Source organism: Panthera pardus, unplaced genomic scaffold (genome assembly GCF_024362965.1).
Source record: "Panthera pardus isolate Hobbes unplaced genomic scaffold, ASM2436296v1 HiC_scaffold_18, whole genome shotgun sequence".
Classification (NCBI taxonomy): Eukaryota; Metazoa; Chordata; class Mammalia; order Carnivora; family Felidae; genus Panthera; species Panthera pardus.
In genome coordinates, this window is record NW_026526743.1 from 6,693,668 (window position 1) to 6,714,627 (window position 20,960).

The 20,960-nt window shown below is 61.1% G+C and overlaps 1 protein-coding gene across 3 annotated transcripts; it reads right to left on the reverse strand.

The window, feature by feature from the left end:
• Positions 1-2,139: 2,139 nt before the first annotated feature.
• Positions 2,140-14,324, reverse strand: EPS8L1 (EPS8 like 1). 3 transcript variants are annotated; one of them, XM_019437803.2, is made up of 20 exons: positions 13,949-14,324; positions 11,845-11,947; positions 10,625-10,665; positions 10,246-10,304; positions 9,511-9,672; positions 9,076-9,225; positions 8,475-8,557; positions 7,821-8,082; positions 7,437-7,563; positions 7,049-7,137; positions 6,879-6,953; positions 6,627-6,775; positions 5,916-6,057; positions 5,781-5,809; positions 3,834-3,960; positions 3,609-3,722; positions 3,344-3,443; positions 2,990-3,164; positions 2,534-2,666; positions 2,140-2,453 (listed from the first exon to the last, which is right to left on the reverse strand). In XM_019437803.2, exons 1-20 carry the CDS (start codon positions 14,046-14,048, stop codon positions 2,367-2,369), a joined length of 2,307 nt encoding a protein of 768 aa, XP_019293348.2. In that variant the 5' UTR covers positions 14,049-14,324; the 3' UTR covers positions 2,140-2,366. The 3 variants fall into 3 exon arrangements, with proteins under 3 accessions (XP_019293348.2, XP_019293350.2, XP_019293351.2); XM_019437805.2 differs by lacking the exon at positions 13,949-14,324 and adding an exon at positions 13,813-13,918; XM_019437806.2 differs by lacking the exon at positions 13,949-14,324 and adding an exon at positions 13,688-13,754.
• Positions 14,325-20,960: the final 6,636 nt, after the last annotated feature.

A 20,960-nucleotide genomic window follows, 5' to 3' on the forward strand; every position in this document is an offset into this window, starting at 1 on the left:
AGTGGCCAGACCACAGGGTCATGAGCGATGGGTCGGTGAGTGCTCACTGGCTGGGAAGGGGTTCCAGGAGTGGCCGGCTGGGGCAGTGGCCCCACACCAGGGCTGACCTGGTCACGAGGGAGCCTGGGAGCTTGGGTCTTAACCAGCCGTGTCTTTGAAACAAATTTGAATTGCCGACATTTAAAATTGGGGGTAATTCATGAGAAGAAAAACCTACGGTTTTGACTTTTCTGGAGAAATAGAAATGTGATAGTATGAACTTTTCAGCCCTGCATGGTAACAGGTGGCCGGTGCTGAGTAGGAGGATGGGGCATTGTCATTCTTTCCGGGCCCTGTCCTACCTGTTGGTGATACAGTAGTGAATGAAATGGGAAAGACCAGGTACAGTTGAGGAGGTGAGGCACGAGGCAGGCAACAATGGAAGTATCCCAGGCGGTGGTGCTATGGAGAAGCAGGGGAAGGGCATAGGGAGGCAGGGGTGTGTGCACAGGGGAACATACACGGGTGTCTTCTGTGCAGGCCCCATCGAAAAGCTGGCACAGGAAGATCCCTGAAGGCGTCAAGGAGTGAGCCATGTAGGCATTTAAAGGAAGAGTTTTCTGGATGAAGAGGGCAGCAGGTACAAAGTCTGTGGGGTGCAGGTGTGGTTAGAGATAGTAGGGCCTGAGGTTGGAACCGTAACGGCCAGCCCTGGGAAGGACTTGAACGGAGGTGGGACTTAGGTCTTAACGGGTCCCTTTGGCAGCTGCGTTGACAACAGTCTGGGGGAGGGCAGTGAGGGACAGAAGGAGGGAGACCAGCTTATGGGGCTGCTGCCATAAGTGCTGGAAGGGAGGGTGGCTAGAGCTGGTGAGCCACAGTGGGACTGTGGGAGTGGCGGAGGCAACGGCAGCCTGCACGTCCTGACAGGTTGGCTGGTGTTGGGATAGGGCTCAGGCCTGCCTCGCTCCTGACAAGGGGTTGTGTGGCCCTGGCTGGCAGGCTGTGGGTGCCGTGGGAGTGTGGGGCATGCAGGTTGGGGATGCCACTTGTGTCCCCGGTTTCTGTCAGAAACCAGGGCTGGGAGAGGCGGCAGGAGGTTAGAGGACATTTACACACCCACTGGGGCCGAGGGGGTCAGGGTGGGAAGCACATAGAAGCCTGGAGGCAGGCAGAGGGGAGCTGGGAGTGTGACCAGCCCCAGGCCCGCAGCTGCCGAGCTGGAGCCTGGATCTGGGGGAGGCAGGAGAGGTGTGAGGCATGAGGCAGGCAAAGTGGGGCCAGGGTCGGAGCTCCTGCCTGCCCCCACTGTGTCTGGTCTCATCTGATTTTGGAAGGCAGAGTGTGGCTGAGGAAGACACTCAGCTCTAGGGGTAGAGGTAGGCATTCTGGGGCCACAGGAGGAGGAAAGGGACTTGTTCCTAAAGCTCGGGGGACAACCAGTCTGAATGCAGGTGGGATGAGAGAAAACCAGTCTCGAACCAGCCTTGCTCGCTGTCTGGACGTGAGGAAGTTACTGCCGGTCAGAGGGAACAAGGGGACAGCCTCCTTTGAGGATGTCCTCTCCCAGGAGAAGGGGGACCAGGAGGCCTGTGGCATATTCAGGAGGCAGCCACTTTGTGGCTGGGTCCCTGGCACTTAGTGGGGGACAAAGTGACATGGATGCCGGGGATGGGGCAGGCTTCCCTGAAGTGGGTATTGGAGCTGGGCCAGGAGAGCTGTTCACCAAGCAGAAGATCCCTTCCAGCCCGCAGAAAGCAAGCGCAGGACCCCGGTATTGGAGGGAGCTTGGGGGCATTTGGAGGAGGGCATGGGGGGATGAGAGTGGGTAGGGATCAAAGCTCAGGTGCTCAGCTCTAGGGCTAAGAGGGCCGTGGGGAGTCAGGAAAGGAGTTGGAGCAAGGAAAGCCTGGGATATTGGCCGTTCAGAAGGTCCCTCTGGAGTGAACTAGAGGACAGACTGGTGGCTGAGAGGTGAGGAGAAAGCATGTCGGGTGGGGACGTGAGGGGGGGGTGGGAAGGGAGGAGAGGGATTCAGAGAAAGAAACCAGAAAAGGTGGGGACCTGCAGATTCCTTGTCCTCCTGAGGCTGTAGCGGGGCTGAGAGAGGCTCTTGGACCCCTCGTGGCCCGGTAGAGAAGGGACAGCAGTTTGAAAACGTCTGCTACAAGGAGGCTGTTTATAGACTGGGCAGCATATCCCAATGCGCGGGGACCCCGAGTATGGCCCTTCCCTCCCACTCACGGCCAGTCCGCTCACTCAGGAGGCTCCACCGGAACAGGTCTGGGGCCTTCGGGAGGGGTCTGCTTCCATGGGTGGCAGCAGTCTGCAGAGTCCGTTTTGCCACGGGGCTTCCTCGAAAAACTGAGCAGAGGAGCCGGGAAGGGTCAGATAATCTCAGTTTCCATGTCGCCTTCCACCTTCTTCTTTTGCTTCTCCATCACCGTCTCCAACTCTGACACTTTCTCTTTGTCCTAGAGGGCGAGGTGGAAATCAGACACCTGGTCTCCGAGCCCTGGGTGCCCCCCCCCCCCCCCCGGGTCCGTCCGCTCACCTCCAGCAGCGCACGCTGCACGGTGACCTGGCTGTACACGCGCGCCCCTTCCTCGGGGCTCACGGCTCGCAGCTCCTCCTTCTGCAGTGAGAAAAGCTGCGCGCCGGTCAGCACGCCCAGCGCGTCCACGGTCCTGGGCGAGCGGAGGGGGCGTGGTCAGGCCCGCCAGCCAATCACGTCACTTCTGTCACGCCCTTTGTCCAATCGGAACAGCATTCTTGCTCTGAGCCGAAGGCTCCCACCCCCCAATCATAGTGCGCTGTGGGAGGGGGCGGGGCGCGTGTGCCCAGCTTTCCCGCGGAGGCAGGCGCGCCCGGAGACCCCAATCCAAGCCCGCAGTAACGTGCCAGTCACACTGCCGTTCACTGCCACCAGAGCGACCCTAGCTTTAGGCCACTCCCAAGGCTCCCCCTCTTGCGACCACGCCTCTGGCTCCCCGGCCGACCCGTCACTCACCCAGCGCTAAATCCCTTGGCCTGCAGCCAGGCGCGGACCTCCGAGGCGTCCGAGTGCGGGCTGAGCTGCGGCTCCGGGACGCGGGGACCCGGGGCTGTGCGGCTGGGGCCTGAGCGGCCCTGGGCCAAGCGCGCCTGCAGCTCTTCGTTGACACACAGCATCTGGGAGAATTTCTCTGCAGGCGGGGAAACGGGGAGAGACGGCCGACTCAGGACGAAGGATCCTGGGGCCAGAAGGGAGACCTCCAGCGTCCTCACGATGGGCTCGGAGTCCATTTGGTCTTTCCGAACCTTGGTTCCCCTGACTGGAAAGCGAGGACAAGGACGGCTCCCCGAAGGTGCCTGCACCACTCACCCTTCTCTAGGGGGTCCAAGTTGAGGCTATCACAGCTGTCCCAGGTGGGGCGAGAGGAGGCAGGAGCCGGGGCCCGTGGGGGAGGAGGAGTGCTATTCTCCTGGAGAGGGAGCCAGAGGAGCACTTGGATCAAAGAGGGGACCTAGTCCCAGCTCCTCCGCCTTTTGGAGGTAAATTTCTGCATCCCCCCCACCCCCACCTCCAGCTACTTCCTCTGTCAGTGCCCTTGACACCTGATCTTCCCCAGGAATCTGCCCAGACTCACCAGGCTGCGGCTTGCCCGAGGCCCCGGGTGGGGTGTCAGGATATTATACGGTACATATCCCTCCTGCCCTCGCTGGTCCCGAACCTTCCACCACTTACGCTGGTCATCCAGGACCTGAGGGGGGTAGGAGAGGATGGTTCACAGCCTGTGTCTGCAGCTACAGCTGGGCCCCCTGCCGTTCCTTGGCCCTCCCCCTCTCCACCCCTCCACCCCCACCCCTCTAACCTCCAACACATCCCGCTGCTGGACAGAGAGCTCACTGCTGTTGCGGGCCTGGAAGTCATAGTTACATAGGACCCACTTTCCCTCAGGCTCCAGCTGGGGCTCAGCCTCTGGCTCAGGGTCTTGGTGACTGTGGAGAACAACACAGGTTGGGGATAAGGAGGCAGCCAGTCTCCCTGCTCTGGGCAGTAGGGAGTTGGTGTGAGCTGGGGTTAGAGCCAAGCAGAGGTCAACGCAGGAGGCCAGGTTAATACTGTTAACAGAGATTTGAAATCGGAGTAACAACTTGAATGCAGTTCGCTCCTTATGTGCCCGGCCACCGTGCTGCCGCACAAACTACGGGCAGTGACGTCACCTCCCTTTTACAGATGAGAACATCTAAGGCTCAGGGGGAGAAAATCACTTGCCCCAGATCACACAGCTAGAGCCAGCTGTTTACTAAGCACCTATATGTAATGGGCTCATGCTTCGGGTAGCCCATAGTTAGGATACAAACAGGGGTTATATAGCACTGACTAGGTGCCAGACTCTGCTCAGTCTCTTACATAGATTGGCTAATCTGATTTTTAACACAACCCTTGGTGTAACCATGAATTTGGAACCCCTCTCCCCCACCGCAGACCCTGTCATCAGCTATTTTACAGGTGAGGAAGTCGGAGAACAGGGACACGAGGTGGCACGATGAGGTAAAGGTCACAGAGCAAGAAAGAGGCGTTGCCACCCTGGCCCCGCAGCCCATGCCCTGAGTAATTCTGGTCTCCTGGGCACGCAGCTGGATATGAACCTGAGCTCTACCAGGGCCTTGAGCTCTTAACTGCTAGCCTGTATAACCTCATAGACTTCTCTCTCTTCCAGGAAGGGATTATTCTTCTCGTTCTCCCTGCAAAGAAGGGAGGCTCAGAGAAGGGAAGTTGAAAGCTGGGGGTGTCAAGCCCAAGAGTCAGAAGCAGGGGGGAGTTCTGCAAGACCAGGCAGCTGGGGTGGTAGGCAGCAAGATTTGGGCTCTGATGCCCCAGGAAGAAGGACCTCAGCCCGGATCAGGCCTACCTGTGCAAAGGAGAGGGGGGGTCTTCAGGGCCGCGGCACCCCCTGTGTGGGGCTGGCAGCTCCCAGCACGCTGTCCCTGCTGAGACCCTCTGCCGGGGCCCTCACCCAGACCCCCCTTCTGCTCCTGCAGCTTTGCCTTCTTATCCCATGAAGCTTCCTCACATCTGCCCCCGACTTGCATGAGGACCCTGGAGTCCTGGGTCATCTATGCCCCTTATTCCCCAGGACCCTAGAGTCTGTGCCCCCATTGCTTTTTGGAATCATGAACTCAGCCCCCCCCCCTTCGATATTTCCTCCCCCAGAGACTCAGGAGTCCAGGTCTCAAACTTCAATTTCCCCAACTTTTTAACCCTTAAAGCTCTCAGTATAACACTCCCAGCAGGAAATGAGACAAGGGCTTTAGAGCCTTGGGAGAGTGAGGGTCCAGCCTCGGTCTTCACCTCTTGCAGGGGCCCGGAAATACTACCACTTCCCAACTTTCCCAGAAACGTGCCCCATGACCCTTGAAGGCCCAGGGCTTGGCTGGGTCTCCAAGGCCCCAAGCACCAAAGTCGGGCTCTTCTGCCAACCCCAAAGGCCCGATTCCCCAGTCTCTGCCTCCAACACCTGGGGCTCTATCCTCTTAGGGACCCAGACAGGGAGCTCCCCAGGCCCTGGGAAGTTACTGCCTTCTCACAGCCTCTCAGACTTTATCCACTCCCAACCCCCTCCTCCCTCTGGCCCTGGGATCTGCGCCCCCTCCCTCCCAGCCCGGGCCCCTCTCCCTCCTCACCACCTCACCCACCTGTGATGAGCCGGGAAGACAGAAGGAAAGACGTTAAAAAGGAACGGAGTCAGCGCCAGGAGCCCCCAGGGCGCACCCCTCCTCGACCCCACCTGTCCCACCTTGGGGGCGGCACTCACCCATTGACAGCGACCTGGGGGGCACTTTGCTGCGGGGGAGAGGAGAGCAGTAGCTCAGGTAGGGCCAGACTGCCAGGTCCCGGCCCCGCTGTGTCACCTGGGCAGGGGAGGCAGGCGTGGGTGTCCGGTGCTCACCTGCCGGCGCCGCCGCTCGTGCTGCTGCTGTTTCTCAACTGGGTCCCCCCAGGCGCGGCCCTGCGGGTCAGTGGCCGGGGGCTCCCAGCCGCTGGAGAACTCAGGGCTGTACGGGGATCCTTCCTCTGGGGGCAGCTCCAGCCTGTGGCCGAGGGGCTCGGGGCTCAGGGCTCCTGGGGTGGCCTCCAGCCCTATTAACCTCAGTAAGGTTTCCCCCTCCTGTCGTCTCGGCTCTATCCTACCTGGCCCCCTTTTGCCCAGCCCCGCCCCCACCCCAAGCCGCACCCCGGCATCGAAGTCCCGCCCCTGCACCTAAGCCCTGCCCAAGCCCCGCCCCCGGCATCAACTGTATCTGCAAACACACGGATTCCACTCTAACGCTGCGCCCAGCCTCTGAATCTTCCTTCTGATTCTAAGCACATCCCGCCTCTTTTCCCCCAAGTCTCCTCCGGCTCTGCTCTTACCCCCTTCCCCAACCTACAGGCTAGTCCTTCCCGAAGCCGTAGCCCTCTGGTACAGCCCACCCCACTCCTCCTAAACCCGGCCTTTTGGTCAGTCTTAGGCCTCTCCTTCACAGGAGTTTCTGGCCTTTCCTCCAGCCGGGTCCCGGCATAGGTCCTGGGTTCATTCAATTGCTTTGGTCAACCTCTAGCTAAGCCCAGCAACTACCCTTCCCTGCCGGCCCCGCCCCTCCGTCACGGCGCCCCTCACCCCGGGCGGGTCCACGCGTCCCCCAGAGAGGTCCAGAGCGCATTTTCCCGTGGGGTGAGGTTGTCCCGCAGCAGCGCCACCGCCTCGGACGTCAGGTGCGGCCGCCGCACTCCACTTGCGAACTGGGGGCCTCCCGATGTGTCCACAATCTGCCGGGGGTGCAGGAGTGGGCACGCCATCACCTCCCCCCCTCCGGAAGTGGAACCCCGATTCCTCCTGCCGCAGGGGGTACCTAAGGATGGGGTGCCTCACCAACTGCAGGGGTCCGAACAGGAAGTGCAGCAGCTCGGGGGACGAGGGGTTGGCGATGTTGCCACGCAGCCGGGCCTGAGGGACGGGGCAGGTGCCGGGTTCAAAGCTCGGACGCGGCAGGCTCGCCGTGCCCCTGACCCCCCGCTGGCCCAGGCTGGACCCGTTCTCACCAGCAGGCTGAAGGCGTACTTGATTTTCTGAAGCACGTCCGTGTACTCGGCCTCGGAGGGCGGCTTGGCCCGCAGCGTCAGGAGACCCTCTGCAGGTGGGGGAGGCAGGGGCCCAGTGGGATCCCCGGGGATGGGGCATCAAACCTGGGCGGGGGGTAGGGACAGGGGGCAGGGACGGGGGCAGGGACAGGGGCAGGGGCAGGGACAGGGGGCAGGGACAGGGGGCAGGGGCAGGGGCAGGGACAGGGGGCAGGGACAGGGGGCAGGGACAGGGGGCAGGGACAGGGGGCAGGGACAGGGGGCAGGGGGAGGCCGTAGGGAGAGGGAAGGTACTTCGGATGGACTGGATGCTCCGTATCCCACTGGGGGGTGGGGGGGCGTCTCTCACCCCCAGGCGCCCGGCGCCGGGTCCTGCGGCCGCGCTCCCTGTGCTCCAGTACCCGGGCCGCCTCCGCAGACTTCTGCAGCTTCGATACGAAACTCTCCACGTCGTCGAACACGTGGTTCAGGATGTCCTGGGGGACAGAACAGGGGACGTGTGGGACTCGGGGATGTGGAGTCCGGGCCTCTCATCGCCCCAGGCAAAGCCCTTACTTAGGCCGAGCGCCCTGACATCTTCCCAGGCCAGGCCGAGCCCTCGGATGCCTGTCCCTGTCCCCCTTGATCGGTCACCGCCGGCCACACCCCCAGAAGTCTGACACCACCCCCCTCCCAGGAGGCAGGACACACCCACGGCCGGTCCACCCCCACGCCCTAGCCCCGCCCCACGCACCACTTCCCGCTCGGCCTGCAGACTGGCCAGGTCCGGGCCGCGGGGCCCCAGGTCAGGGGAGGCCGGGGCAGCGCTGCCTGAGGTCCCCGCCAGGCCAGGCCGCGGCCTCAGCGACTCTTCCGCCTCCGGGATGGGCTCCGCCTGGGGTCGCCCCCGGCCCGCCTCCACCGTGCTGATGACCGCGCGGATTGACGGGCGGCGCTGCGGGGGAGGGGTCTCGGCGGCCGGCGGCGGGCGGCGCTGCAGCTCCTCTTGCGTAGCCCTGGGGAGGGACGAGGGGAAAGAGCCTGGGTCCACCCGGGGCCAGTGCGGGGGAGACGGCGGGGGAGACGGCGGGGCTCAGAACCGAGTCAAACCTAGGCTGCAGGTGGCGCGGAGAAATTGGAGACATGGGGAGGAGTGAGCACCTGTGCGGAGGGAAACTGAGGCCCGAGGGAGGAGAAACGGAGGACCAGCACTAGGAAAAGTACTCTTGGAGAGGGGGTACACGTGTCTGCGGGGGGGTTGGCAAGACCCGGACCATGCTCTGTTCGACAGGCTTCCAAACTCGTTCTCTTGTCGGCGAGCGGTGGCAGTCCATTTGTCGGATGCGGAGACTGAGACCCCACCCGCCCTCGCTTCTCCCCCCGCTCCCCGCCCAGCCCTCTTTCTTACCTGAGCGCCGCGGGCCTGCGCTCCCCGCGGCCGGACCGGTAGTCGTGTAGAGCCCCCTGGATGTCCTCTCGGATCAGCTCCGCCTGCCAATCATGCTGTCAGGCCAGGCCTCCACCCCACCTACCCCTCGTCCCCGCCGCGGTCCGGATCAGTCGATTCCTTGGCTGGGTGCCGGGGTCCCTCCACGTCAGCGCCCACACGCGGTGCCCACGCCCGCCCGCGCTCTGAGCCCACCCTACTTCTTCCCCTGCCCTAAGCCACGTCCCCAACCCTGGAGCCGGGGTGCTGGGGTTTCCTGCCCCTAGGCCATACTCGCCCCGAGTTCTGGCTGCTCCCATCCACCCTCCCCCAGGTGCTGTCAGGTTCCGTCCCGGCCCTTAGTCTCAGTCTCCATTCTACTTCGTCCCGGTCCCACCTGCCCTCAACAGCCCCCTCCCTTCCAGCTTCGCTCTCCAGGCCACGCCCCCTCCACTGGCCCAGGCCCGCCCCGCGCAGAGGCCCCGCCCCAGCTCTGGGCTCCTCCCACTTCCGGCTCCGCCCCCTGGCATCCGCAGGGCCCCAGCCCTGCTTGTGGTGGCTCTCAGGACCCGGGTCCGCTCACCCCGAGACGCAAGCCCTGGAAGAAGTGCACGTCGGGCTGCGTGCGCTCCGGCTCCTGGCACACCAGCAGCAGCAGCGAGCGACTCCGGCCAGGCAGCGTCACCACGTCGCAGCGCACGATGGCACCCAGCGGGTACGACTCCAGCTCCTCCTGCGGGGCGGGACGGAGGGTAAACGGAGGCTCGGATCCGAGGATCCCAAATGGCGACAGCAGTGCCAGCTGGGACCCCAGCACGGCCCAGACGACCCTGCGGGGCTGCAGTATCACACCTCTGATTTAACAGAGGAGGCCAGTGACGCTCCAAAAACGAAGGGCAGAGAGCTCTTGCCAAAGTTCCCAGAGGAAGGACGCGTGGGGGCCAAGAGTCACACTCGGACGTCCCTAGAGTCAAGCTCTCCATGCCTCTGCCCCTTGCACCCACGTGTCCCCTGGCACCTTGGACATGGGGTCAAGCAGCGTGACACGGTCCGGAGACACGCGCAGCAGCATCTCTTGGGCCCAGACGCGGCCCTGGTTGTCCATGACCGCCAGCCTCCGCGAGGCATCCTCCACGGTGTGCACGCCATCCTCCTCGCCCAGGCAGAACGTCACCAGGTGCTGGCAGGGGTGCGGAGAAAGCAGGGAGTCCCAGGAGGGCCCCAGGAGGGCGCCAGGTGGGCTCAGAATCCCCTGCCCCCGCCTTCCAGCCTGACAGTAACCACACCTCCTCCAGAAAGCGTCCCCGTCACCGGCTCCACCTATGGGGCCCTTTGTTTTGTTTTCATCAGAGCGACTGGCGCCTGCGTGTGTCTTCCCAGCGAGACTGGAGACTTCTTGAAGGCAGGAATTGGATCTAGTCCCTTCTAAGCACCCCTGCCTCCAAGAGAGCACCTGGCACACTTTGGCCCCTATGCACACAGGTTGACGTAGCATTTGTCCCTGGGGCCTGCCTGTCCGGCCTAACAGCCGGTCTGGAGGAGGACCTTGGCAGATTCAAGTGGAACTGACTGCCTCTGCCGGATTCCCACCGCTGAGGGCAGGCGGGCAGAAGCAGCCCCGCCTTGCAGATGGGCCAACTGAGCTTGCAGCTTCTGTTTGGAGGCCCGGCCGCCTTCCACACCACCATCTTCCCGGGCCTGCCTGCCTTTCCTCCCCTAAGGCTCCCTGCGGCAACGCAGACCCCAGACTCACGTTGACTGGATACTGGGAAACATCTGCCAGAACCACAGTGGAATAACGCTTCCTCTGCTCTGTGGGCGAGAAGGAGGATAAACCCAGAAGCCCCAGCCCCTGGCTCCTCCTCCCTCAGACCCAGAAGACCCAGCCCCTCCTCCCCCGGGGAGGCAGGGATCCTGACCCCCCAGCCCCTCCTCTCTCAGACCAAGGGATCCTGATTCCGCACCCACCTCCTCCCTCAGACCCCGCAGTACTGACCCCAGCCCCCTCCCCCCTCCGACCCAGGAGTCCAGAGCCCCAGCCCCTCCTCCCTCAGACCCAGGAGTCCAGACCCTCCACTCCTTCCTCCCTCAGACCCAGTTTCAGCCTGGGGTCTTCTGGCTCCCAAACTCACCATAGATAGACTTGGCACTTGGTTTGGGGGCAGCTTCTGGGCTGGTTCGGGAGAAAAGGGTGAGAGGGGCCGTGCGAATTGGGAGCAGATCATGGGGGTTTTGAATGCCAAGCAGAGCGGGAAAGACTTCATTGTGAGAGCAATGGGGAACCAAGGAGGGTTGTGAGCAGGGGAGGGCAGGGCCAGAGCCCGGTTTCAGGCAGGTAAGGCCGGGAGTGGTGCTGGGAGGTGGTGGAGAGTGTGGTCTTCGTGGTCACGCAGACCTGGCTTTGAACGCCCTGTCAACTACCTCCTTGCCGCAGGACCCTGGGTGGGAGACTTCATCTCTCCTGCCTCGGTGTCCCTTTCTGAGATAGGAGTGAGTCCGTCTATAGCCTCCTTCTGGTAGAGCTGTGGGTGGATTCGCTCAGAGTTGAGGGCTCTCACGGCCTCAGTGACAGTTACTTTGTCACGATGCAAAGGGCAGCCCACAGTAGTCGTTCAATAAATGGGCGTTTTTACAACAGCATTAGTATTTGGGGTAGACAGACTTATCTTCTCCGTCCCCCTGGGCCAGGCTCTTCCCAGCCTGATCCTTCTGTCTCCTGCCCCTGACCTCCTCCTCCTAGGTCATCTTCTCCAAGAAGAAGTGCACAGAAGTAACGGAAACTCAGAGCTCAGCAGGAACGAGGAACACTTTCAAGTCAAAGCTCTGCTCCTCATCCTGTTCTGTTGGTCAGATCGCCCCACAATTTGATTACCTCTGTGCTGGAGAGCTCACTACCGCCTATCTCCCATGCGGCTATTCCCATGGGTCTCCCTTTGTTGTTTTCCCTGCTCACTCCAGGAGACTTGAGCCTTTGTTATAAGCAGCCCGGATTTTTTCGGCAAAAGGTCAATATTTAATAACAAGATAACGGCAACAGCAGTTGCCATGAGTTGAGAACCTACTCTTGGTCAGATGATCTGCTAAGTCCTGTTACCTTCATTTTCCTGTCAAGCGCTCAAAATTGTCCCTGTTTCACAGAGGAGGAATGGAGCCTCCAAGAGGTGAGGTTCTTGGGCCGGGGTCACACCTCCTGAGTGTTGGCAGCTGGATTTGAACCCGGGCCTGTCTGCTCTGGGCCAGTGGCTGTAACTATAGGCCGAGCAGGGAAGGGGGCTGTCCAGGCTTGGGCTGGTGTCCATGCTACCTGGGGGCGTGGGTAAGAGGGTGGCCAGAGGGGGCTGGGGACACTTACCCTGTGGTGGTGCTCATGGTGTGGAGAATGGGGGGGGCTCCTGCTACCTGGAGGTGCCCTGGGAGCCAGCAAAGAAGTGAGGGCCTGACCTGGCCTTCAGTACCTAGGATTTTGGCCCAACCACCTCCTTCAGACCCAAGAGTCCAGACCTCCAGCCCCTCCTCCCTCAAACCCAGGAGTCCTGGCCCCCAGCCCCTCCTCCCTCAGACCAGGAGTCCAGACCCCCAGCCCCTCCTCCCTCAGACCCAGGAGTCCAGGCCCCCAGCCCCCTCCTCCCTCAGACCCGGGAGTCCAGACCCCCAGCCCCCTCCTCCCTCAGACCAGGAGTCCTGTCCCCAGCCCCTCCTCCCTCAGACCCAGAAGTCTACATCCCCAACCTCCTCCTCCCTCAGACCCTGGAGTCCTGTCCCCAGAGTCCTGTCCCCAGCCCCTCCTCCCTCAAACCCAGGAGTCCTGGCCCCCAGCCCCTCCTCCCTCAGACCCAGGTGTCCTGGCTCCAGCCCCCTCCTCCCTCAGACCCAGAGGTCCAGACCCCCACCGCTCCTCCCTCATACCCAGGAGTCCTGACCCCAGTCCCTCCTCCCCCAGACCCAGAGTCTGGGCCCCCAGCCCCCTCCTTCCTCAGACCCAGGAGTCCTGGCCCCCAGCCCCTCCTCCCTCAGACCCAAGAGTCCAGACCTCCAGACCCTCCTCCCTCAAACCCAGGTATCCTGGCTCCAGCCCCCTCCTCCCTCAGACCCAGAGGTCCAGATCCCCAGTCCCTCCTCCCTCAGACCCAGGAGTCCTGACCCCAGTCCCTCCTCCCTCAGACCCAGAGTCTGGGCCCCCAGCCCCCTCCTCCTTCAGACCCAGGAGTCTTGACCCCAGTCCCACCTCCCTCAGACCCAGAGTCTGGGCCCCCAGCCCCCTCCTCCCTCAGACCCAGGAGTCCTGGCCCCCAGGGCCCTCCTCCCTCAGACCCAGGTGTCCTGGCCCCAGCCCCCTCCTCCCTCAGACCCAGGTGTCCTGGCCCCAGCCCCCTCCTCCCTCAGACCCAGGAGTCCTGGCCCCCAGCCCCCTCCTCCCTCAGACCCAGGAGTCCTGGCCCCCAGCCCCCTCCTCCCTCAGACCCAGGTGTCCTGGCCCCAGCCCCCTCCTCCCTCAGACCCAGGTGTCCTGGCCCCAGCCCCCTCCTCCCTCAGACCCAGGAGTCCTGGCCCCCAGCCCCCTCCTCCCTCAGACCCAGGTGTCCTGGCCCCAGTCCCTCCTCCCTCAGACCCAGAGTCTGGGCCCCCAGCCCCCTCCTTCCTCAGACCCAGGAGTCCTGGCCCCCAGGACCTCCTCCCTCAGACCCAGCAGTCCAGACCCCCAGCCCCTCCTCCCTCAGACCCAGGAGTCCAGACCCCCAGCCCCTCCTCCCTCAGACCAGGAGTCCTGAACCCCAGCCCCTCCTCCCTCAGACCCAAGAGTCCTGGCCCCCAGAACCTCCTCCCTCAGACCAGGAGCCCAGGCCCCCAGCCCCTCCTCTCTCAGACCCAAGAATCCAGACCTCCAGCCCCCTCTTCCCTCAGACCCTGGAGTCCAGACCCCCAGACCCTCCTCCCTCACACCTAGTACCCTGCCCCCCCAAATCTGTCAGGGATCCATGTGTTTGGCTCCCTAATCTATGTGTACCCCATTTTCCTTCCTCTCTCCAGGGATCCTGTCTCCCAGCCTGATCTCCTTAGGGGCCCAGGGGTTCGGGCTTAGAGCTTCTCGACTGTAAGGACAAAAGGATTTTGATTCCAAGTCTCCTCCTAGAGCCAGACCCGTTCATGCGTTTCCTCAGCCACTATGACCTCGGGCTACGGGGCCGGTCCCTTACCTCGTCAGGACTGAAGGGCTTCGTGTGTCTGGACTTGGGAGTCCTGGCCCCCTGCTCCTGCTGCCCCCCCCCCCCGACACAGGAGTCCCCACCTCCAGCCCCTCCCGGCTAGGCCCCCTCCTCACCTGCTGGGCAGGCTCTGCCAGGCAGTGGCTGCGGGGCGAGGGGCCCAGCTGGCTCTCTGCTCTCCTCTGGGTTCCCAACGGCCCGTCCTTCCTGCTCCCGCCGGGCCACCCCGCCTCCGCATACCTGAGCACTCACCTGGCACACACCTGGGCGGGGCTGGCGGAGGGACCCGGGCTGGGGTGGGGGGGACAGGACCGGCCTCCGGGGAGCCAGGAACTGGGACCGGCTCTGTCATAACAACCCTAGAACAGGGACAACAACAGTCATCTGATGTCACACCCGTTCACACGTCAGGACTTCAGAACGGAGGGCTCTGCCTCCAATACCCTTTCCGATTCTCCTGCCCCCTGTGGGAGGGCAGAGCTCTGATTTCACCTGCTGGCGGTTCAGAGAGGGGCGGTCAGTGTGGAAGGGCTGGGATTCGAACCCCGGGCCGGGGTCTGTGCCTTCCCTGGGCCCACCTCCTGTTCAGGGTTCCTGCCTCTGCGGAGCCCTGAGCCCCCACCCCTCCCTTGGCCTCTTCCCCTAGAAACTCCCCCCAATAACCCCCTCTGGTGAGACTCAAACCCACTCGGCGCCCGGCCCAGCCCCAAATACTTCACTGACGTTAACGAGCTCCTGAGGCTTGAAATCTCCTTTAGAGAACTTCCCCTGTGCCGTGGGCCTTGCTACCCAAGCCATACCTGTCATTTCTCCCCCAAACCCAGTGAGGTGAGGGCCGGGGGTCTCCGCCTCATAGAGGAGGAAACTGAGGACACCGAGGGTAAAGAGACTCACCCCAGGTCACACTTGCAGGGAGAGGACGGGAGCAGCAAACGCCAAAGCTCGGAGAGCAGGAGGAGGGGCGGGCAAGCCCCCTTTTAGCCTTGCCCATTATCAGTGTGACCTTCACCTGGTCCCTGCCAACGTCCTGCACCTGCACCTGCACCTGCAGCGGCCTCCCGACAGGCCCCTGCTCCCTTCCTCCCTCATCTAGTCTCCCTGCAGGGAGCCCCAAGAAACCTAGGTCAGCTCACAGCACTCCCTGCTCCGCACCCTTCAGGGGCTCCCCGTTTCTGGGATAAGAGCTGAGGTCTGCAAAGTCTTAAGGAACATCCTTCAAACCCCCTCTCTCCCTCCATCACTCGGGTTCCGGTTCCGGCACACTGGGCTCCCTGCTGCTCCTCGAGCCTGAGAGCCAGTCCTGCCCCAGGGCCTTTGCACTTGCTCTGCCCTCCGCCTGGAATGCCTCTTCCCTCAGATATCCTCCTGGCTTGTTCCCTCACCTCCTTCAGGTCTTTGCTCGAGTGTCACCTTCTCTGACAAGCCTGGCCACCCTATTTAAAATTGTGGTCTCTTCCTGCTCCCTAAATTCTCTCCAGAGTGTTTATCACTTTGTAACACACTATATTACCCGTTCATTTTATTTTATGTCCCCCCTGTTAGAATGTAAGCATCGTGAGGAATCTTGTTTTCATATCTTTATGTATTTTTTATTTCTTTTGAGAGAGAGAGAGAGAGAGAGAGAGAGAGCGAGCACACAAGCCAGGGAGGGGCAGAGAGAGGGAGAAACAGAATCCCCCGCAGGCTCATCAAGGTCAGCGCAGAGCCTGCACGGGGATTGAACTCAGGGACTGTGAGATCCTGACCTGAGCCCAAGTTGGACATTTAACCGACTGAGCCCCCCAGTGACCGGAGGGCAGAGACTTCTGTACGTTCAGCCCCGCGCTCCGTCTGCCGCACATTAGAACAGGGTCTAGCACACATTCAGTGCTGGAGTGATACTGGCTTTCGGTGCATTCGTGTGGACGATGCTTCACTGTTTCGTCCGGCCCGTGTTGACCCCACAGTCCACGCTGAGTGAGGCTGGAAACCACAGGAAGCACCCCTTTGTCCTGGGTTGGCGGGGATGAAAGAATAGAGCGAAGGGGAGACAATCCTGTGGGGTGATGGCAAAGAGCCGGGGCGGGTGGGGGTTCGAGTTCTGACTTTGCCACGAAATAGAGTTGATAATACTTATTACTTCCTACGTGATGCGGGTGTGCTTAGGTCTTCTTCTGAGTACTGTGTGTGTGTGTGTGTGTGTGTGTGTCTGATCCCCACAACATCCTAGGAAACAGGTTCCATTATCTCCCATCTACACCTGAGGAAGTGTGGACACACACCCTTAGGGAATTTGTCTACGGTCACACAGCAGGTACCTGGTGGGGACGGGCGGAATCCGGGCCCTACAATCTACACCCTGAATCCTCTGGTGCTGGCTTCCCTGCGCAGCCACATCGTGAGTCTGTCTGCCCCTTGCTAGCTGTGGGACGCTAAGCAAATCACTCAACCTCTCTGTGCCTCAGTCCGGCCAGCTGTAACATGGGGATCGCAACACTGGCGGAGTTAAGGGAGAGCCCTCTCAGCGCCCGGCCAAGAGAGATGCGAGGTTGGGTGTCGATGGTGGCCTTTCTTCCCACGTGTGCTGGGATGGGAGGCGGCTAAGAGGGTCAGGGCAGGCTTCCTGGAGGAGGAGGGGCAGGCAGGCAGAGCTGAACCTGAAGGGCGAGTTTGGCAGCCCGAGGTGGCCGGGAGGGTGAGGGAAGAGTGTTCCAGGCCTGAGAGGCGGAGGGGAGGGGAGGGGAGGGTGTGCTGTGTGCGGCTCCCAAGGGTGCTGCAGGGGGAGGCAGGAGGGTCCCGTGCTTCTGTCTCCAGCTTCTGTCACTCTGGGTCCCTGTCACATCCATGCCACAGATACTTTCTGAGCTTGGTCCTGCCTGGGTTGGGGTGCACGGACAGGAGCAGGCCCCTTACCCTCGGCGAGGCAGGCGGGGCTGGGATTGGTGCCCACTAGCAGAGAACACAGAGGCTCAGAGTGGGGAGGCCACTAGCCCAAGGTCACAGTGGCCCTGGGCCATGTGACACAAACGCAGATCTGACTAAGTCCAGGTCCTTTCTTCACGTGCAGGTGCAGGTGGAGAAGAGTGTCCTCACGGAGGCCTTGCCTGAGAGCCAGGGGCCAAGGCTGCAGGGTCTGAGGGAGGAGGGACTGGGGGTCTGGACTTCTGGGTCTGAGGGAGGAGGGGCTGGGGGCCTGGACTCCTGGGTCTGAGGGAGGAGGGACTGGGGGTCTGGACTGCTGGGTCTGAGGGAGGAGGGGGCTGGCGGCCAGGACTCCTGGGTCTGAGGGAGGAGGGACTGGGGGTCTGGACTGCTGGGTCTGAGGGAGGAGGGGGCTGGCGGCCAGGACACCTGGGTCTGAGGGAGGAGGGACTGGGGTCAGGACTCCTGGGTCTGAGGGAGGAGGGAGCTGGGGGTCTGGACTGCTGGGTCTGAGGGAGGAGGGACTGGGGGTCTGGACTCCTGGGTCTGAGGGAGGAGGGTCTGAGGGTCTGGACTGCTGGGTCTGAGGGAGGAGGGGGCTGGCGGCCAGGACTCCTAGTCTGAGGGAGGAGGGACTGGGGGTCTGGACTTCTGGGTCTGAGGGAGGAGGGGGCTGGGGGCCAGGACACCTGGGTCTGAGGGAGGAGGGACTGGGGGTCTGGACTTCTGGGTCTGATGGAAGAGGGACTGGGGGTCTGGACTCCTGGGTCTGAGGGAGGAGGGACTGGGGGTCTGGACTGCTGGGTCTGAGGGAGGAGGGAATGGGGGTCTGGACTCCTGGGTTTGAGGGAGGATGGGGGCTGGGGGTCTGGACTCCTGGTCTGAGGGAGGAGGGGCTGGGGTCTGAGGGAGGAGGGCAGGGCTCGGCACAGGTGCCCCAGTCCCTGCCTCCAGGTGCTCCGAGGTCTGGAGCAGCAGGTGAGAAGTTGAGACCGAAACCAGAGCCTCCACCCTAGTTCTGGGTCCAGCGCCTCCTTCCTCCTTCTCCGGCCGCAAATGAGGCCCCTCCCTCTCTTCAAACCAGAGCAAGTGCTTCCAAATACCAGTGGAGGCTCCCACCCCTGCGCAGTCTGACTCAGTAAGTCCTGGGCGGAGGCAGTGAACCCTGGAGACTCACCAAGGGAACCAGTCACTAGGAACCCGTTCCAAACCCTCGCCCGTCCCCAGGGTCAGCGCCTTTTGTGAAGTGAGCTGGAAAGACTCTGTGGGTCAGAGTTTGCTTGTGTCCCCAAACCGGGGTAGCTCCGTCACCGGGGACTGGATTGATTCTCTGGGTTGTGGGGGCGGGGGGGCCCAGGCGCCACAGAGAATTCCCCACTGGGGCTTGATCAGCTAAGCTCCCCCAGCGTCATATCTAAAAGCACCCCATCTCTCTCCTCGACCTCCCCTCCTTACACACTTGCCCACCTCCACGCCCCAACTGTAGGGTTTGCGGATGAATTCCTAGGACAGAGCGTTCTTGGGGGGACAAAGTCACAGGAAATGTGAGGCGACAGCAGGTTTTTGGCAGATATAAATAAGGTGGGAGCTGTGTTTATTTACATATGTGTTAATTGACTTATTTGTTCGGTTAATGGTTCCTGAGACCCAATCTGTGCCCCACTCTCTGCCCTGAAGAAGAGAGTCTAATTGGGGGATGAGACTGTGCTGTCACGTGCACTAGTGAAGGTGGCACAGGGCTCTGCGTGTCCGCTGAGGGGGCCCTCATTTCAGCCTCATAGTGGATGTGTGAGCCAGTGAAAGAAGCCTTTCCTGGTTAACTGATGGCTGCACGGGGTTCTGAAGGATGAATAGGAGTTTTCCTAGGACAGTGCGGCAAGGGATGACATTCTAAGTGTTGACACTGGTAGACGCAATGTGCCAGAGTCACGGAGTAGCAAATACTTAAGGACCTACTTTGTGCCAAGAGAGTTCTGAGTGCTGGCCAGACAAAGCCCCTGCCCTTGTGTCAGTGGGCGTGGCGGGAGACAGGAGATAAACAGGGAGGCACACACGTGAACAGACTCTCAGATCGTGGGAAGTGCCGTGGAGGAAAGAAAACAAAGGTGACGAGATGGAGTGACTTCGGGCAGGCAGGTGTGGTCACTCTATGGGTGGGGGGGGGGGCGTAGTCAGGGATGGCCTCCTGGAGGAAGAGGCCGCTGGGGTTTGACCTGAATTTCGAGAATGAGTCAGGAATGTGCAGAGGGAATACCCTGGGGAGGCTGGTGGGTCAGGCCTGTAGGGGGTGCGTCTGGCCAGAGCGTGTGACAGTGGAGTCCTGGTCATGGTGACGACTGTGACAGCAGCAAACGAGAGGGTGGCCAAACTCCACCACGGATGGGGTTGCCCCAAGCCTGGGTCTGGTTGGGGAGGTGACACCAACTCGGGGCTGCCCTAAGTGTGCAGAGCGAGGGGCTAGGTTTTTCCCTGCACATCCCCGGAGATGGGTCCACCCTCGTGTGGCACAGAGGGTGGGTCTGAGAACCCGCCTGGGCCCCACGGAGGAGGAGGGTGGGGGAGGGAGGCTGGTGGTGGGGCTGTTTATTCTTTGGGAAGGATGGAGGGCGGGTCAGTCTTCTGAAACGGTGGGGAGGAGGGGGGGAGCTTGGCTCCCAGGCTGGCGGGAAGGGGCTTGGCCTGGGGGTGGGGGTGGGCAGCGACCAGGAAAGGACTCAGACGATTTGAGTTTAGATTTTAGATCCTGGGGTGGGGCAGGTGATTTGCAGTCTATTTGGGTTTCCTCCTGAAAAACAAGCGTTGAGTCCTAGTACCTGCCATAAAGGCCAGTGGGGAGTGAGGTTTGAGGACAAGTAAAATGCTTAGAACAGGGCTCAAGGCTCAGCCTCCAGGAAAAAGAGATAGAGGAGCCATGAACCTATAGCTGAATGACCCAGGTGACACGCGGGAACCAGGAACAGCTCGGCAGCTGGCTCTACATTCTGTTCTGACATCCAAAGCAACCAACAGCCTCAGCGCCCCGCACCACCCCCCACCTCGCTCGGAGCCCCCAGTGACCGCTCGTGTATCAGAGACATTCATTCATTCATCCAACAAATGTTTATCAAGCATCTACACCAGGAGCCATTCTAGGGACCAGGGAACTCAACAGCCCCAAACCTGCTTTGTGGAGTTTATATTCTGGTGGAAAACAAAATAAAAAGTCACCTGTTTAGAATGTCAGTGGTGATAGTACTGTGAAGGAAAGTAAGGCAGGGGAGGGGGCCGGGGAGGGCCCAGGAGGTGCTCTGGGGATACTACTGAAAAGTCATAGTGTGGTTGGGGAAGGCCTCGCTGAGGTCCTCACTCAAGGGAGGGAGTGAGGTGTGGAGATGCCAGGGGAAGGGTTTCCAGGCAGGGGCAACAGCCAGTGCAAAGGTCCTGAGGCAGGGGCTTGTCTGGTGTGCATCAGCAAGGTCAGCATATCTGGGGCGGAGCGGGTGAGGGCAGAGGGGTGGAACGTGAAGACAGAGGGATGATGAGGGTAGATCGTGGGTTCCCAGGGTCACTGTAAGGACCAGAGAGACTGAGGGTGCTATACAAGTGTTTTGACCAAGTTTCTTTTCTTTTTTTTTTTTTTAATTGACATAAAATTAACCATCTTAAAGTGAACAACCCAGTAGCATTTCGTGCTTTCTCAGTGTGGGGCCACCATCACCTCCATCTAGTTCCAAAATATTTTATTGCTCCTTGGGGCATCTGGGTGGCTCAGTCGGTTAAAGTCCAGCTCTTGCTTTTGGCTCGAGTCAATCTCCGTGGTTCGTGAGATCAAGCCCCATGTTGGGTTCTGTGCTAACAGTGCAAAGTCTGCCTGGGATTCTCTCTCTCCCTCTCCCTCTGCCCCTCTCCTGCTTGTGGTCTCTCTCTCTCTTAAAAATAAATGAAAACTGGAAAAAAACCATTGTATTGCCCCCAGATAAAACCCTGTACCTGTTAGCAGCTACTACCCAGACATTAACAGTGAACATAAACATTTTTGCTTTATCCTTCTCCTGTCTCTCTCTCTCCTTCTCTTTCTCTCCCACGCTTTTTCTGAACTATTTAAAAGTGCTTTGCAGCCCTGATGTCCTTATACGCCTAAAAACTTTACATGTATTTCCTAAAAACAGGAGACAGAGATTGAGAGAGAGAATGAATTTGGGCCACCCCACCCCCATAGGGAAAGCAAAGGGCTTTGTGGGAGAAGTCTCTCAGCACCTGGGACAGCACCCGGGACAGCACCCAATGCTTATCAAGAATTTACAAACCTCAACAACGATCCCCCAAAGAGAGTTTCTAAACACCGTGGGTGTGTCTGGGAACCAGGTGGGAGGTCCTCAGGGGA

Bases quoted from the DNA above. Each gene is read 5' to 3' on its own strand.
- EPS8L1 (XM_019437803.2), bottom strand. From the start codon at position 14,048: ATGACAGAGCCGGTCCCAGTTCCTGGCTCCCCGGAGGCCGGTCCTGTC. The intron at 6,954-7,048 runs GTGAGAACGGGT...CCCGTCCCTCAG, and splicing joins AGTACGCCTTCAGCCTGCTG to GCCCGGCTGCGTGGCAACAT. The intron at 2,667-2,989 runs GTGAGTGACGGG...CCGCTCGCCCAG, and splicing joins GCCAAGGGATTTAGCGCTGG to GACCGTGGACGCGCTGGGCG.